Source organism: Mastigoproctus giganteus, chromosome 11 (genome assembly GCF_048544385.1).
Source record: "Mastigoproctus giganteus isolate SK-2022 chromosome 11, ASM4854438v1, whole genome shotgun sequence".
Lineage (NCBI taxonomy): Eukaryota > Metazoa > Arthropoda > Arachnida > Uropygi > Thelyphonidae > Mastigoproctus > Mastigoproctus giganteus.
Genome location: NC_143585.1, coordinates 52,140,500 through 52,159,363, shown reverse-complemented (window position 1 = coordinate 52,159,363; position 18,864 = coordinate 52,140,500). Strand labels below are relative to the sequence as shown.

General features: G+C 33.9%; 1 protein-coding gene across 3 annotated transcripts in view; it reads left to right on the top strand.

Moving 5' to 3' along the window:
• Positions 1-16,618, top strand: part of LOC150078008 (PHD finger protein rhinoceros-like) — a 268,851-nt gene extending 252,233 nt beyond the window's left edge. For all 3 annotated transcript variants that reach the window (XM_090385480.1, XM_090385481.1, XM_090385479.1), the window contains exon 18: positions 14,749-16,618. In XM_090385480.1, coding sequence (XP_090241606.1) covers positions 14,749-16,566 — 1,818 coding nt within the window. In that variant the 3' untranslated portion in view covers positions 16,567-16,618. The remainder of the gene's footprint in view (positions 1-14,748) is intronic.
• Positions 16,619-18,864: the final 2,246 nt, after the last annotated feature.

Below are 18,864 nucleotides of genomic sequence, written 5' to 3'. Positions count from 1 at the left end.
TCCACAGATGTTATCAATCATGCTCAACTTCTTGCCAGCATTCGGTTCATTGATGGATATGTAATTGCAACAAATTTCTTGTTTTGCAAAGTAATACCTGAGCGAGCCACCGGTGAAGAAATATTTCGTGTTGCTAATGAATATATGCTCCAATATGGATTAAATTGGAAGGATTGTGTTAGTGTTTGCACAGACAGAGCCGCTTCCACGATCGTCAAGTTAAAGACTTTGTAGCTAGAGTGCTCGAAGTGAATTCCGACATATGATGTGACCATTGTCTTATTCTCCATGAAGCCTTTGTTGCTAAGTCTTTGCCATCTGCTCTGACATTTGTGCTGGACGAAGTAGTAAAAGTCATTAACTTCATCAAATCACAACCCCTCAATTTGCGGCTTTTTTCTGTGTCAGGAAATGGGATCTGAACACACCACACTCCTGCTACATACAGCAGTATGGTGGTTATCACGTGGTTAAGGAGAAGATACAGACACACTTGTAAGTTTTGAAATTACCAAGTAATGGTGGGCAGGACAGTTGTCAACAGTCAGTGTGATTTTCCTGTTTTCTTTCGTCATCTTTTTATCAAAATTTAAAATCCACTGTTCAAAAATTTTGCTTGTCATCCAAAATTTTTTATTGTAGTTGTAGTCCGACTCTAGTGACTTTACTCCTTTGAAACAGCAGGGTTGTTTACTTTTGCCTTTTACAAAAAGCTTCAGTTTTTCATTATCAGCCATATTTGTACCAACTAAGACTGTAATTCTGTTCTTACTATTTTTACTTACCTAAACATGTATCACCTTTAAAAGCCAGTGTCTTGTTTGGCAAACATTTAAAAAATAGACCTGTTTCATGTATGTTGAATATGTCTTTGGGCTTGTAGCCCTCCATAATTTTTTCAAAACTGTTTCTTTCTAATCAGTACAGTCTTCTTCAATTACAACTCTACTAAGTAATCCATGCTACTCTTTAAATTTGTACAGCCAACCAGAACTGACTTGGAATGTTTTATGCCCCAGAAAAGATGCGTACTCCATATCCTTTTCTTTTATTAATATCTATATTATCGGCATATTTTGGTCTAGAATCAACTTCACTTGATTAAAGTGCATTATGGCCTTGTTGCCAATGCACCATTAAACACTAAACCAACCAACTTGATTAAAAACGGCTTCATCTACATCTTAATATAAGCATAATTTTGCATGCTTCCGATTGGTTTCTTCAAACAGTTTGAGAATCGAAACATGGCATTTCAGAATGGTTGACACACTACTGGCAGGGATACCAAATTTTCTATCTTGATTAAAATGATTATCCATGAAAATCATGATTAAAAAAAGAAATTTCTTTTTTTAATCATGATTTTCTTGTACTTGCACAGCAACTAAATCAAAACTGATTTATGGACCACTTGTACCTACCATGGAAACAGAGACAGGTGAAAGTGTGGATGACTCATTTCTGTGAAACAACAGATGAATTTCCAGGATAAAAGAAAATCGCTCTCTCCTAATTCTCTAATAGGGTGCTTACAGTAGAAAACAGGTTGATCAGAACCAATATCCATGTCAGGAATATACCTTAATCTTTGCCAATGGATGTGGGCACATAGATAGCAGTTAACTAGCATGTGATTTCAATGCAGTAGAGGTGGTTGCATAGATTTTAAGGGCACCATTAAATTGGGGAATGTTTTAGCTCTTAATTTGTGCTCTTAAGAATTAATCCCTTTAGCTCTTACAAGTAAAGGGATTAATTCTTAATCCTTTTAGCTGTTAATTGGTGCTTTCTACAGTGTTGACTCTATTGCCTAAAGGTCAGAGGTGCGAACAATGCATACCCAGGTTTCTCGAAATCAGTTCCTTATGTGGAAATGTTCTTCGTTATATGATAACTATTTGCAATGTAATGACAAGGGGAAATAAAAAAAAAACTCGAACAAATCCAAAAATATATTAGAAGGCTCCATTAAATCAAAAATAATTTATTGAAACTGTATACAGTTTTTACAATAAAACTGTCATATAATTAAGATGAATCAGATTATAAGTGATGAAATTAAACAGTAAAACCTCATTAATTTAATTAAATGATTAAAACCTCAAACAGCATTTCTTACCAGAGTCACAGATTCATGCTGTTCTTCTACTTTAAACAACTGAAAGTTTAAAAGGTGTATTTTAAGCTTATTGTTTGAAATACACCTTTTTTGCCAGTGAAATTTTAATTTATAGTACAGTGTGGACTTTAAAAAATCTCCTCCTGCTTACATTGCCTGATCTCGAGATTTTTGAAAGTCAAATATCAGCTATGCTCCACACAGGATATGATGTTCATCAAAGGAATGGTGATCACGTTATAAATAATAGGCATAAATTGAATGTGATAAATACCATGGAAACCTCTTTTTAAGGAGATAAAAGTTTTTTTTAGGAACTTCAGTAATAACAGATGCCGCATTAGAGTTAAAAGCATGCCCTTCATTATTAATAATGCATTATTGATGCATTGTTAAATTTGTAATTATAAATAATTTAATTTATTACTTTACATTTCTCCAGGTTTATTTCTGAATTATTCAGTTTACATCAATTAATTATGATATTTAAAGTCATTATTAGTTCAGTACTTCCCAAACTTAGTAACATGAACTTATAAACTTTTACATCATCAGCACAGTTAATAAATATATTTTAGAATCTTTAACCTGTAATGCAATATCATTTTAAAACAGACTAAAAAGGAAGAACGATCCAAATGAAGAGCACTGTGGATTGCGCATTTTCAATATGGAAGAGCAGTGATCGTAGCTCCTATTAAAGCAATGCTCTCTAATACTTCATTGACTGTAATAATTTCATGTGTTTGTAATCAAAAATACATGGGAGAAAAGCCTCTTTTGAGAATAGGCTAATTATCTACTTGATTTACTGCTAAAATAATAGAAGTAGGAGTAAAAAAGTGGATACAAAACAAGAAATTTCAATCAGCGAGGATTAATTAGGGAAAAATTTTGTAAATCATGATTAATAAAGAATGATTCATAGTTTAACAACAAAATGTTAAAAATGATACTTTATTAAACACCTAATTTTAATAGATGCCACATGAATATTTGAGTGGGAGGCATGAGTTTGGGAAAATTGAAAATTGTAGCTTGTATTTAAACATTAATTTTTGTTAAGTTACAGACTAATTACAAACTTTTTGTTAAGTTACAGACTAATTACAATTTTTGTCTTGTATGCCTACAAAAATAAAAGGGGGGAAAAAGAAAGTAAATAAAATTATAAAAGTTAGAATACTCACTACACTGTGGATTTGGAGATAAAAATAATTTATTGGATGGTCGTGCCATTATTAGTAAACCAGGCTGAATAATAGAACTACTACATGAAATGAATACTGAAATATAGTAATTTTTACCTTCAGAGGAAGACTGTGATTGACCTGTGTTGGATATCTGTGAGATAATTCCAAACAATTACTGTTTCCCAGATGTGTGCCATAATTTAGAACTGGCAGGTTTAACTGTAAGAACAATTATAAAAATAAAGAATTAATTTTAGCAGCAGGAAAGACAGCTGTTTCAACATCTACAAACAAATTTTCGGCCTCCCCATGGGCCTCAGTATCTCTGCCCCTTTATCCGAAATCTACCTCACTTCTATTGAAGAAAAGAATACTCCAACCCTTTCCCCCAGGGATTAAACTATATATGAGATACGCAGACAACGTCCTCTTAATAGGCAACAAAACCACTATCGACTATATAAAAATCACTATATACAAAATAGGTACATCTTTAGGCACAAAAATATACAGAAAGAACACACATACAGGTAAATTCTTACATTACCACTCACACCATCCTCTATACATCAAAAAAGCAGTTCTGTACAATGCTATCAAATATAGTCACACATAAACAGACTTATCCGTAGAATTGCAATACCTCACCAAAAAATTCATCGACAGGAAATACCCATTACAACTAATAAAAGAAACCATCACCAAAGTCTATAATAATACTAATAACCCAAGTAAAATTAATAACCATGTGAATAAGAATAAGATACACAAACCCCTTATCGCCCGCCCTCCCATATCATCAACAATATGCTAGATGACTTCAACAAATTTTTAAAAATACAGATATCAAATTAATATTTACATCTTATAACAAATTAAGTTATAAATTCAATTCATACAAGACAACATATGAGTATGGGACACAAGATCATAATAACATTATATATTTAATTAGATGCCAATCAGATTGTCAAGCATGTTCATAGGCAGTACAACAGCAAAATTCGGGACATCAAAAATTTCTAACACTCATGCATACTACCACTTTAATAGCTTCAAATCTAATTTAGCAAGTACAGAACTAACACAACATGTTCAATCTTATAATCATAACCCACTCATCGATTCAGTGATCACAGTAGTTAAACTAAATTCCAGTTATAAAATCCTTCAAAACGAAACCCTCGTCATTGAGTGGTTTAAGCGCCACATATCACTTAACATATTAAACAAAAAGATTCCCGCCAACTTCACCCTTATTTGGAATTTAGCACATATTAAGTTTCCACGTGCACTGAAATGCATTTCGGGAACCCAACCTGTATATAACACACTCGCGCGCTATCCCCTCCCCACTATAGCTAACTGCAGATGATTTCGAAAGTCGCTTGTGCATGGCTATTAGCTTTTATCTCACTTCATTTAATTTATTTTAATTAGACAACCATAGAATGGACGGTGCACTTTCCTTTCTTAGAAAAATTTTTAAAGCCCATAACTTAGTTTTTAAATTTATAATCCCCGTAAGTTATTAGAATCTCTTAACTGCTATGCACGTGGCAAAACTTTCAATCAACTAAACAGATTACTATGAGGTGACTGCTGAAAAATTAAGCTAAGCTATATCCACGATCTAGTCATTACATGACAGCACATAAGGACTCCTTAAAATATCATCAACCCCTTTTAGTTTACCAGGAAGAGGGCTAAAGAACAACCCAAAACTGACACGTTTTTCATGATTTTAATTGTAATTTTAAGTTTAATTTTGCTACGTAAGTAGTTACCACATACATACGTATGTAATGCAGAATATTTTATATGTACAAATATTTGAATATTAAATATTTTGACCGAAATTTGTGCATCCTTTCACTACTGTTTATTATTGATTAGGAAATATCCTGTGGCACCGGCTGCAACTCACAAATACATATGCTACCTTATGGGAATGTGGCATTTGCTTAGCGCTCTGTTTTTCTGGAACAAGTTATCAGCATTAACCGGGGGTCACCTGTAGTAGTTATTTAGCTTGTATTTTTAAGCATAGCACTGCCGTTCAATAATCCATATAGTGTAATCTTCAAACTTTTATAGTTCTCACATCACGTTACTTGCACGTAGAAGATTGCCTTCAACTCCTATATTATGTTTAAATATAGGCTCAACATGGCCTGCTCCCTTCAGGGCTTTAACTATATCAGTTTTCATCTAAAAATTTGCTGACAACTTTCCTTTCTCATTCAGTGCACCTTGGGGCCTCCAAATAAAGGACCCAATTGACTCCAGATGATCACAATTGATCCTACAAGACACCAGGAAAAGCCTGTTATTTTCACTCATTCAGAGAGCCAGACAGTGCCAATAGACCACCAAAGAATAGCCAATGGATCTCAAGATACTGGTTCACTTGTGTACCTCTATCAGCCTACTAACAGTTATGCTGTTCTGGATTTCTTTTCAAAAATTATCTCCCCCACCCAGCATCAAGGCCAGTTTAGTTAGGAGCCTGATCTTGAGGGCTCTAAATCTTTATAGTCCCTAATACTCAACTTTTAAAATTGGCTGGGTGAGAAACATCCTTTGCCTAAACAGTTATCCCAAGAATTCGCTAATCACATCATCATCAAGAGATGTGCCCCTCTGACATAGGACAACTACGATAGCCTTCCCCTTTTCACGTTTCCTTACTGCCCAGGAATGGGTGTTAGAAGAATGCATCTGAAGATGCATTCTTCTAACACCCTTCTAAATTGCATGACATACAGGTACATTTTACGTGCGCCCATGAGCTTCACCAGATTTTTTGACATACAGGTACATTTTACGTGCACCCATGAGCTTCACCAGATATTTTGACATACAGGTACATTTTACGTGCACCTATGAGCTTCACCAGATTTTTAAGTGATATCGCCCCCCCCCCTCCTGAGGTGCAGGTTTCTGTTGCATGTACTGCCAGTGTGTGAACATTGGGAGGACCTGCAGGCAACTTGAAGGGAAATAGTGTTGCATTTCATAACATCTCTATTGAACCATACCTTTAACCATAGGAGTCCTCTGTTCCTCCAGGTCTCACACAATTGTTCCTAGACAGAGAGTTTCTAGAAGCCTTAGACTACTCAACACAGCTCAGGTACTAATATCACCAGATATATTTGCCGATTCATTGTTCCCATCCCTTCTTTGTTGCCCTCTTCCCTGTACTCTGCATCCACCCCCCACCTCAGAACCCCCCCCCCCCACACACACCCAGAGTTACTGCTACTTGCACCAGGATGTTCCAAAGCCTCCATGACAGACTTTTCAGACAAATATCTTGCAGCCAACTGAACTTAGCTTTACCTGTTAATCCAGTGTCATCCTACAAGAACCACTGCATATATTCAAAGTAAACAAGCCAATCAGTGTAATGCAGCTTTCTCAAAAGGCCACAAAGGTGATCACAGACTATCCAACTTTGGGTAACAGTAATTGTTGAGAGCATTCAGTTCTCACAGACATTTGACATGAGCCAATCACTGTCTTTCTCTTTTCTCTGGAAATGTAAATACATTCTGTGCAATTATTGCATGTTCTATGAATCCCAAAATCTGATGATGAAGATTGTGACACTTGGACCACAATGTACAATAATTCCCCCTCACACTTCTAGATTACTCTGTTTCATTTTTCAGTTGTATATAGTAGTTCTGTTATTCAGCCTATATTTCCAAGAGCAGTACTACCATTCAATAAATTAGTTTTACTTCAAATCCATGCAGTGTAGTGTTTTAACTTTTTATGCTGGTCACAGTGGGCATGCTCTCATATCATTACATAAGTTTGATTGACATCAGCAAAATCATGCTACTTCCAAGAAGCTATGGCAGAAGTTTTTTTTTCTACTTTAGGATATGTTCTAATTTTCTTCATACTTTGCAACTGAATACTGCTGTATTGCATATCATATTGTTTTGGTTTAATGTGCTCTACCTTGTGTCAGATAGTGCTATTATAACCCATTACTAATTGGGAATTCCCATTTGGAATGTTTTTGTAATTTTTTGATGTGAAAATATATTCACTCTCTCTGTCCTTTCTCTACCCACTCACTAAAAATAAATAAATAGTAATTATAGTTGTGCTCTCATGTAAAAATGTTTGTTTTGAAATATTGTTCCTGCACCACAAAATTTATATACTGTCTGACTGCATGAAATGTGACCATGCCTGAAAAAATGTCAGGACGATTCCATTTCAGGTACAGGTAGTGCCATAGTACAACTTGGATGAGGAACTGGTAAACACTCAACATTTGTGACAACTGCATAGTTTAATAGTTTGTTCAAGTTTATGATTTTTGTTAGCAAAGAAAGAATGGAAGCATACCAAAGATTTCAAGAGGGGAAACTTTATATAGTTAGGGTAAAAATATTATTTTTAATATCGTTAATTATTTTGCTAAAGAAGTACTAAATGGAGTTCCAAGTTTGCCAATGAAATAAGCAACAAAGCATGCAAGTGTTGCCATGGAGTTTTTGGAAACAATCATTAAAAAATTAGGAGGGAAGGGAAGGATAATAAGAATCCCACTTTTAAATCATAATTGGTTCACATTACAATATTTTCACATTTATTCCTACAAGATGCAAAATACACATATTTTTTTTCAGTTTGCACCGGCAGGCAAAAACTTACATAAGTCGAGTATTATGTAAGTCGGGGAGTGCCTGTATACGGAAAAATGAAATAATAATTGCTGGATTTCTGATTTTAATGAAATTTGGGATAGCATGACAAATCTTTTTAAAAGGACTAAATATAAAATTTCAAGAAAATTCTTCCTTTGGCAGAGTCAAGTTGTGTGTGGACAGACAATTGGCAGTCTCTGGCTAGAAGTTAAGATTAGTCTTTTTTGGGCACTAATAATAGGGTACATGATCAGAAGATTTCATTTCATTATTCTTATGCCATGCTCAATTTGTATTTTACTGTACAGTGCAAACATCATTCTACAATTTCAGAAGCACTATCTATCACAGAAGTTTTATAAAATAGTGCCAATTAATTTTTAATGTTTATTGTTCACTGCTGACAATCTTCAAGTTGCTTAGAATCGGCAAAGATTCAGTCCTAAATTCATCAATAAATCATAAAACTTACTTAACAATACATTTGGTTTTTTTTCAGTCTTCATTCAACTAAATCATGTTTCCAGGTTTCCAAGCAGTTAATACTGAAGCATTCTGACCCTAAGTTTAACTCTATGTTAGGAAAATCTTGAGATGAGAAGTTCATTATCCTCTGTTAAAGGTTAAAATAACTTCCATGGTTTTAAAGTATTATGATTCACCACCAGAACTCTTCAGGGCTCTGTGATGTGTAATAATATGAAACAGTTGCTACTGGTAAAAAGTATTAAACTCACCACTTGGTAGAATGGGCAAACTTTTTTCCCCCCATTTTGATTGTTATTTTGGCTGTCCTACACGTGGGTTGCTGCACAAAAGGGTTGTCAGATGGTTCTTCATTGGCATCTGATGGGGTGTGACTTGGGTGGGGATGTTGATGCCTCTTATGTATGAGTGCAAGGAGAAAGCTTATAGAGGACAAAGAGCATAAACATCTTTTTAAACATGGCAAGCCATTCCAGATGAATAATGATTTTACTTAAGATTTGATTAATTAAATAGCTGGAAGGAGAAGTTTGTATAATAGAAGCTTTATATTCTAGTTTTTTTTTCTGAAGCGAAGTTTGTTGGGCACCTTATTTGCATTTCACAATGTTGTTCTGAACAGTTTTGCCAGTGCAATGCGCCTTAATCTAGTGTGTATTATCATGCTCTGCTCCTCAAGGTAAAAAATTTCTTTTTTGTTTTGATTGTTCTCCATATGCAACATAGCACTTCCAGTCTAGCCTGTATACTGTGCCTCTGGTGGCAGACAGTGAGGGAACAATGAGATTGCATTGGAGAGATGAAAACAGAGATATGGTTTTTCTAATTGTGTTTTGTTAGCAGATAAATAGAGTAAGCAGCCTTTTTTTTTTTTTTTTTAAGGGGTGCTCAGAACTGCATTTCATTAGAAATGCATCTCCGAGATCCTGATTTCGTGCAGAATGGACATCAAGGGTCTCAGGGCCTGTTGAGAGGAGAGGGAATGATTCAGACTCAAAACTGGATTTTGACTTCATTATATTCACCTTAAAGCAAACTGCTTACTTTATGCATCTATTCAGAACATCAGTAGCCCAGTTTTCCTCTCCTCCACTTCCCCATGGAACCTGACTTTGCTTTCTGAACCATTACTATTCCTTACATTCCTACCCTCAGTGAATTTACTAGTTATATTAGTAAAGAAGCAAGATTTCAACACAGGCATTGAAATAATTTCAGAAAATAATACTACTCTGTTATGTTGCTTTCTTTTTTTTTTTTTTTTTTTCTTTTCTTTTCTTTTTTCTGTCTGTGGTTGTGCTAACTGATTTCAGACTGTATTGTCCCTCCATTTATGTTCACTTTCGAAATGACTACTTTACCCATAAAAAATGGTATTAGTAATTTTATGTTGACTGATGGGGGTAATATAGTTATTTCTAAAGTAAGCTAGAGCTCAAGTTGTGTCACAGGAGGGAGTGTTATCCCAGACAGCAAAGACAGAAAAACATAATTCATAGTAGCGTTATTATCTTAAACTCAAGCATAACATTGCAGAATCTCACTAGTAGGAGCAGCCCTTAACTAGCTTCCAGTAACCGTTACATTAGGTGAACTGTAAAATTGGCACCCTCTATGAACTATTCATTCTTATGTGGTATTCTTGCATCCTCCATTGGTGCCATAGGCAACCTAGTATGCCTATGTGGATGGGCTACCCCTGCTCACATGTTCAAGTACAGAAACTTCAGGAGGAAAATACAGGGATGCTGTCATTATAAAAATTCCTCCTGAAGATTTAATTAATGTTCAGGAGGAATATTTAATTAATCAGACCTAGATAAAATCGGTTTTCTATACTTCCTTCCCCTTCCATATACAACACCCATTTTCCTTCTCTGAATCCTGCTCTCAAAGTTGTAAACATCAAAATGTTGCAAGTATTTGACACTGATGAGGAATAACTGCCTGAAAATCTTTCTATACCTATCAAGTGCAGGTCAGCCAGAGTAACTCCAGAGGAGAAGAGGACATCCTGCTCACAGTCCATGTGACAGCTCTTCTTCTTCTATTTCATGCCATCACAGACCATTGTTCCCTGAAGAATTCTCTTGGCAAATCTAAAACTGTCCAAAACTACATGTTATTTTTACCTTTCTGTTGATACATTTTTATGTCCTATGTCATCCTTTTCATATGAGAGAGAGAGAAAGAGAGAGAGAGAGAGAGAGAGAGAGAGAGAGAGAGAGAGAGAGAGAGAGAGAGAGAGAGAGAGAGAGAGAGAGAGAGAGAGAGAGAGTGTGTGTGTGTTCCTGTTAATTTTATTCATATACAAAATATATAATAGGGCTAATTATAAGTACGGTTGAATCTTGTTAATACAAAGTTCAAGGGATCTAATTTTCATGTTTTGTAATAGTAACAGGGTCCCCCAAAATTTTATTATTTATTTTATTTTATTTTTTTGGTTCGGTTCGTACTATATGTCTAAGAATAATAATAAATAATAATATCAAAAATATATGAAAAAATGAATTAATTTAAATAATAAAATAAAAACAAAAGCTTTGTCTAACAATACAGATAATAGGAATAACACATTTTTTAAAGATTTTATTTGTAAGATAAACTAAGAGAAAAGCAATTAACGGAAATGAAAATATTGTGCAGTATATATAGTTTGATATATACAATATTTTAGTATCACAATAAAAATAATTAAAACCTTAATATAAAAGCTGACATACAAATCATTAACTTTTTAATATATTAATCTAATGTTTGCATAGTTTTGTCCTATATGCATTTTTAACTACAGCACATACATTTGCATATAGTTGTTTCTTTATCAACGTTACTGTATGACAAAACATTCTCTAATATGCTCAATGCACGCACACTGCCATCTTTTTTAGATTGTGTGTGTGTGTGTGTGTGTGTGTGTGTGTGTGTGTGTGTGTGTGTGTGTGTGTGTGTGTGTGTGTGTGTGCGTGCGCGCGCTTCTTCACTTCACTTTCGCTGGTAACAGAAACATCATCGTTTTTCTTAGTGCTCAGCAGCTCTTCTAATGTTGGCGTTGCTGTGGTAGCAACTTCGTCATCCACCTTCACAAACTCTTCAAATTCACCAACAAAAATCCATATGCTCCTTCAAAATTCCTCCATTCCTCAATGTTGCTATCACGTTTGTCTGCTGGACCATGTTTTTTGATGATATTCTCTCCAAAGCCACTTTTTCTGAAGCAGTTGATTATTACACTTGATGCGATACTGTCCCAAGCAATAACAAGATTATGAATAGCATCCAAGACATTCCAATTTGGCTGCAAATTGTACCCTCCTATGTTGCAGATCAAGTACCTTATCAGGCGAGCTCTATATGCTCTCTTGAGGTTATAAATAATGCCTTGATTCAGTGGCTGCATAAAACTGATGATATTGGGAGGTAAAAACAACAGCCATACATTTGTCAACTTAAGTGCCTCGACAGAATGTGCTATACAGAGATCTAGAATCATCAAAATGTTCCTTTTTTCTGATGCCATTCTTCTGTCCACTGTTCATTTTTTGATAACCAAGACTGAAAAATTTTGACTGTAATCCAAGCACTTGTATTGGCCTCATAATCATAATGAAGTTGGTTAACTTCTTTAAAGCATCTTGGCTTGGAAAACCTACCAATCACAAGTGGGCATAATTTTGCCATCTGAATTGCAGTATAACAGAACAACAAGTCTTTGTTTACTTAATTTTCCACTATGACAAGACTATCCTTGAATAGCAAATGTTTTGTTTGGCAGAAAATTATAAAATAAACCTGTCTTGTCAAGGTTACAAATATCCTTTGCTTCATATTTTTCAAGATTGGGCCATTCAGAACACAACCAGTCTGTAGCCTTTTCTTTTTCGACTAAACCAGACTCACCACAAACTTGTAGAACTAAGTTATTCCTGTTTTTAAATCTTTGGAGCCAGCCACTGCTGCATTTGAAGTCACTAATTCCATATTGGTGAACTAGATAATTTGCCTTTTCTTGCAAAATCAGACCTGATATTGGAAAATTAAATGCACGCATTTGTTGGTCAAGCTCCTTGTGTTTTTTTTCACTACAAATTTGTTTCCTGTCGCTGCTCCAGTGTCACACCTTCAAGTTTTTTTTTAGTATTGTAAATAAAGGGATGTTGTATTCCCTTGCAATGTGCATTTTATTTCAATCCATCCTATCAGCCTCTTGTATAATTTTCAGTTCAATTTCCTGGCTTAATTCCGTCCAGAATTAAGCCTGGAAACATTTATGTTTTGTCACCATAACACTGCTAGATAAAATGGTTCTGTTTACACAAAAGTAATTTCTAACAAGCCAGTGCCATCCTTTGAGAAGCAGGGAATTGGGTGGCCAGAGGCAATAATCGGACAGCTGTGCCAAGATTTGTATTAAACATACAATATTTCTTTTTCGCAGGGTGAAAATGAACTTTGTAATACATATTAATGGAATTTTGTAATAAACTAATATATTTACATAGAAAAGCCAATCCTTTCGCAGGAGAATGGTATGCTTCATAGAGCCCCAGGGGCTCACATCTGGTGAGTATGGGCTTGGCACACCCAGGGTCCTGAGCGGGATATGATCATAAAAATGGTATTATTATTATTATTATAATATTTAATTATAATATTATTTAATTATAATAATAATATTATTATTATTATTATTATTATTATTATACCATTACGAGTATTTTGTATTAACAAGATTTTACTGTATATCCACACTAAGTCCTATTGTTATCACTTTTTTCTTTGCTTCTAGTGTAATGGCTTTTTTGTTTAAATAATCACCTGGACATTGATATTTTATTTTTTAAGTCATTTTAATGAACAAAATGAAATCAACCAAAAATTAGCAATGCTAAATGTATGTACACATACATTTAGCATTGGTGTGCTTGGGATAATGTGCTCACAGTGTATGTATATTTATTTTCATACAGAATCAGAATTGGAACTGCATCACATCGTGCCATAGATGTGGGTGCCAAACTGCTATAGGTGTATTTAAATTTTTTTTTTTTTTTTTTGCCAGTGCAGCAAAAGCCTCTGGCTTCCTTGCACTATATGGCTAATTCTAATACTAACTTTTGAAAAATTCTTTGTGTATTAATGAAGTATTATGGTTTGATTTTTTTTTTTTAAATCATTTTCATGTATGCACAATGAACTTTCATTATAGTGCTTTTGAAGGGACCACTATAAGTGGGAAAGCATTATTATATGGGGATCCCCTCACTTCACAGTATTGATCATGGGGCTAGAAGAAAGAAATGCTAAAAGTGGAATAACATTTTAAGTGGGAGTTGCCTGTATATACAAACTATTTTTTTTATTCATTTCTGCTAATTCCGTATTTGCCTTGTTCAATGACATACTGCTGTAAATTAACACTTATGTCACTGGTGGATATTCACCAATGACATAAATGTTGATTAAGAAATCAAAATAGCATAAATAGAGGACGATCTCTATCTTTAATCAGATTTGTCGGAGATACATGTATATTAAAAATTATGTAAGGTCGACTAACTGTTATCTAGAAATTCCTTTGAAGCACTGAAAATCTGGAGTGGGGAGTTGTGCTTGGGACTTCCTACTATTGTATTAAATAACTATAGTTTAATAATTTTTTAATGTGTTAATTGAAAGTAGTTTGCATAGTTTTACATAAGATAGAGATAGCTTGCAAGGGGAATACTTCTCCATTGGTTTTAAAATTGTTTACTGAAGCTAGTTAGCAATTTACATTTTAATTTTAAAATTCAAAATTAAGATGCCAATTACGGTGCTCATTAGAATTTTATATTCTATTGTTATGTGTTATTATATGAAGGAAGATCACTGTATACAATATGCAGTTCCATATGAGGAGTCTTTGTTGTACCGTGGGACTGCAAACTTTCTTGAATAGAATTAATGATTAAACCTTTTTGAATAGAATTAATGATGTGAAAAGTTGTTGCTAGTTATTGTTTTTTTTTTTTTTTTTTTTAGAAATATATATATATATATAAGGTACTTTTAGTTTTAAATCCACTTACAAAAGACCCGTGAAGAGGGGCAGAACATGTGGTATCTCTAAGTTTTAAATTTTTAAAGTTAAATGTTAATTGTTAATCCAGTTGAATAAAACATTTTATAACTAATTCAGCAAAATGTTTCCTTTGCAGGTGATAATTTTTACTTACATTCATTATTTGTATTTTTTAAATTGTTTTTAATTGTCTTATTTATTTTCTAGGCAAGAAATTTATGCTATATGGTAGGTCGTAGGGAAAAGCTGCGACGCTTATGGCACAGAACAAGAGAACAGGTTTTTGTGAAACAGTTACATATTTTAAGTAAGCCATCAGTAGATCTTACGCAGGATGAGATAGATGCTGTGCTTCAAGCTAACTGGGGAGATAGTGTATATGACAAAACATATACGTCGTGTATCCATCAAGTACCATCTGTTATGGACATCTTATCTGCTCTAATGGGACCTGAATATGTTGATAAAAAACTGAAAAGGTCGCCAAGATCCAGAAATTGTAGTAGCCAAAAATCTCCAAAAGCTCCTAATCCATATGCAAAACATTATCTTAATGGGCTTCTTAAACGGTCTCACAGAACTATGTCAGCTTCTTCAAGTACCAGCATTGAAGATGATATAAAACCAATATTTAGTGAAAATGTGACCTGCAAAGAAGGGAAAAGTATTAAAGAAGATTTTGCTTCTAATACATCCCATATAAGTACAAAAATTTCACCTCCATTTACTGAAGATGAAATACATAGTGGAAATGAATCTCAGTTGCAGTTAATTCATATACAGGAAAATGAAACAAAAGACGAATCATCTACATGTGAAGATACAGAATTATCTTTAGCTTCTCTTATTAATCAGTCTTCAGAAGAAGAGCCTACTCATTCTGAACTATATAAACATTCTCTTTTGTATCTCAAGAAGGAGACTTCTGACGTTAGAGAGCTGCCTGAAGAGAGTACTAGCACCGCAGAATATTTTTCATCCACTGAGAGTACAATTTTTTCCAAACATGTCCAAGTGAAAAGAGAATGCTCTGAATTACTTTCCCAGAGGAAGGAAACAGAAGATCCTAAAAAAGAACTAAAATTTGATTCTGTAGAGAAGTCAGCTTCTGATGACATAAATGTTGGAATTAACATTAATGCAATTCATAGTGATGTTGTTGAAGATTCTGAGAAGGGTACATGCTTACCTTTAAAAACTCAGAATTCGCATCATAAATGTGACCGACATTCAGCAAAGGTAGCTAGTTCATGCTCAGGAAAAAGTGACACATCAAATGAAAGCTGTGATAATAAAGGGAAAGAGAAATTGGCTGTTAAAATATCTTCTGATAAAACACAACCCCATAGGACATCCTCACCATTGCACCGTACATTATCAACATCATCAGTTAAGTATAGAACGTCATCACCCTCATCTGCTAGCCGCATGCAAGATAAGGTAGACAAAAGTCGTCGACATTCACACAAAGAATTATCTCCAAACAGGATGAAATTACAAGAGGAAAGTGCTAAGATAAGGGAATCTCTTTTTCTGAATAATATATATCCTAAGGGATCTTTAACTGGTTATCGTATTCCAAAAAAACAAAAAACAGAGAAAGAAGAGAGCAGCTTAGATAAGCAGCGAGGAAGTTCTCCAGTTTCACCACTTACGGACTTTCCTACAAGCAGTGTAAATTTCAGCAGCTACCCTCATAGAAATTATCTTAATAGTAGGTATGCAAGAACCTGGAATGAGCGTCATAATCAAACATTCTCCCGTCCATTAAATGGAGACCAAAATGATGCACAGAGACTAGTCATGAATGTGAAAAAAGAGTCTTCTGATTCAGATACACAGCAGTGGAAAACTGACTCCAGAACTGAAAAAGGAAGAGGATCTTGGAAAAATTCAGATATGCAGATTTCAGGAAATATAAAACAGATATGTCCAGAACAGAACTATATAGTCAATCCAAAGAAGCCAAACATATCAAGTGACAAGTACTCCATGAGGTTTAGGACCATTTCTCAAAAAGTATGAAATTTGAGATCTGATTGTAATTTTGTGATGCACTCATCATTCACATGACATTACATCACCATGAATTTAATGTTATCATGGTCGATACTGACCATAAATTTTTTTCTAATTATTATTGATAGTAGTTTGTCTTAAAGACAAATGCAAACTTTATACCATAGTGCTTCCTCGTTTCTCCATTGTCACATTTCCTTCCTTGAATGGTATTCAGTGAATGGTTCTTTATGTTTCTTTGTAAACATAAATTTGTCATTTGTTACAAAGACAAAAAAACTCCACGTAGTGTAGCTTAAAAGGCTAAATACCATTTTTATGAAGACTGCATTGAAGAACAAATGTGAATGGTGTCACTTAAGTGCAATTTACCAGCTGCTCTGAAAGTTGTCTCATTGTACAGTGTATTTCTTGCAAATATATACATACACATACATATACACATATGTACATATATACATACACACATGTTTATGTATATATATATATATACATATATTATAGTCTTTTTGTATTATACAGTGTAAAATCATTTAAAATAAATTTTATTTAGATTTATTGTGCTGGTAATTTTTTTAAATAAACCTTATTTATTTTGTTTTATGTTTCTGTATTGCTTTTTTTTAATTTTTATTTATTTTGTTAAGTCATTGTGAAGAAATGCATAAATTTCTCTTGTGTGTGCCTAAATATTTTTAAAGCAAGCAAATATGTAATGTAATGGCCATTCCACTAAACACAGTCAGAAGCTGATTACTGCATGAATTCTGTTTTATCGTCTCTAGTTGAGCAGTAGATTTTTATCTATGTGATAGAATAAACCCTAGTGAGGGTCATGTTAAAACTTTTAAGCTCATTCATACAAACAAGAATATGATGTCCCTTCTCACTACATGAAAAAGTTGTATTAATACTGTATTTCATTACCATTCTGCTATAAGAATCATTTATTTTTTTTCCAGGTGCCAGCACCTCAGAGCTGCTGACACTTGGATGCAGTTGTTTCCAGGCTTCCATCTTAACACAGCATAGACCTGTACCATTACATATTCAAGTTTAAAAGCAAATAGATTAACATTTGTAAGAGAACTGGCCAATATGTAAATGTGTGCAAGATAAATATAACAAATCTTTCAAAGTAAGTAAAACAAAAAAGTCAAAAGCAATATAGTCATAAGTAGAGATTTATACTCATTAAAACAAAAATCTGTACTTATACATGCATTTATACTTTGAAAAGGAATTAAATATGCATTAAAATAACATGATTTAACAGTACTTCTACAATCCTATTTTTAGCCATGCTTGGGTCCAGTCATAATGGAACAAAAGGGAATTGCAGCATTAAAGAAAATGAAGGGAAATAAAGCAGTAAATATTCATGGAATACCAGTGAAATTTAAGGAGATAAACATAATTATGTAAGTTAATCTATGAGTAAGCGGAATACCTAGAAGATTTAGACTATAGTAATGATACCAACAGAAAAGCAAAATTATGCAATGAAATTTAAAGATTTTTGATTGGTACCACATGTGTCAATGATAATGGTAAAAATGGAAGGATGAATTAAAACATGGGAGAAAGAGTTTGATTTCAGTAGCGGGGAGAAACAAGGAATGCAAGTGTGATGAGAATGTTGACAGAAAGACATCTGGAAGTGACCAAAGATATATATGTATGCTTATAGATTTGAAGAAGGCTTTTAGTTGAGTAGGCTGGGTTAAATTATTAATATATTAGAAAGGATAAGAGTGAATTGGAAGAACAGAAGAATGATTAGTGAATTATATTAGGAACAGAAAGAAATAAGATAGGACGGGGTGACACTAATAGTGTAAATATAGGAAAAAGTGTGAGATAGGTATTATCTGTCTCTGCCTTTATTTAATATATATATATATATGGAAGAGATGATTAAAGAGGGATGAGGTAGAGTTATATGGGATGAAAATGGGGGTGAATAAAGATTATAGTGTTAGATTTGCAGGATTGCAAACCTAACACTATAAAGTAGGATTGCAGAAATTGGTTGATAAGCTAAAGGAAAGTTGTGATTGGTTTGCAATAAGAATAAATAGTGAGGCAACAAAGGTTATGTGAGTGATAAGAGAAAGGTGTGAGTTAAATATTGAAATAGTCGAGGAGCAAGAAGAGAACAGGTGAGCAAGTATAGGTATTTGTGAAGCCTAATGATGAAGAATCAAAGAGCAAAAGAGAAAAATAATAAGATTAGTATTGGGTGAAAAGAGCTTTTCAGAAGTGAAGAATAATACTATATGGGAGATTAGAATTGTTTTCAAG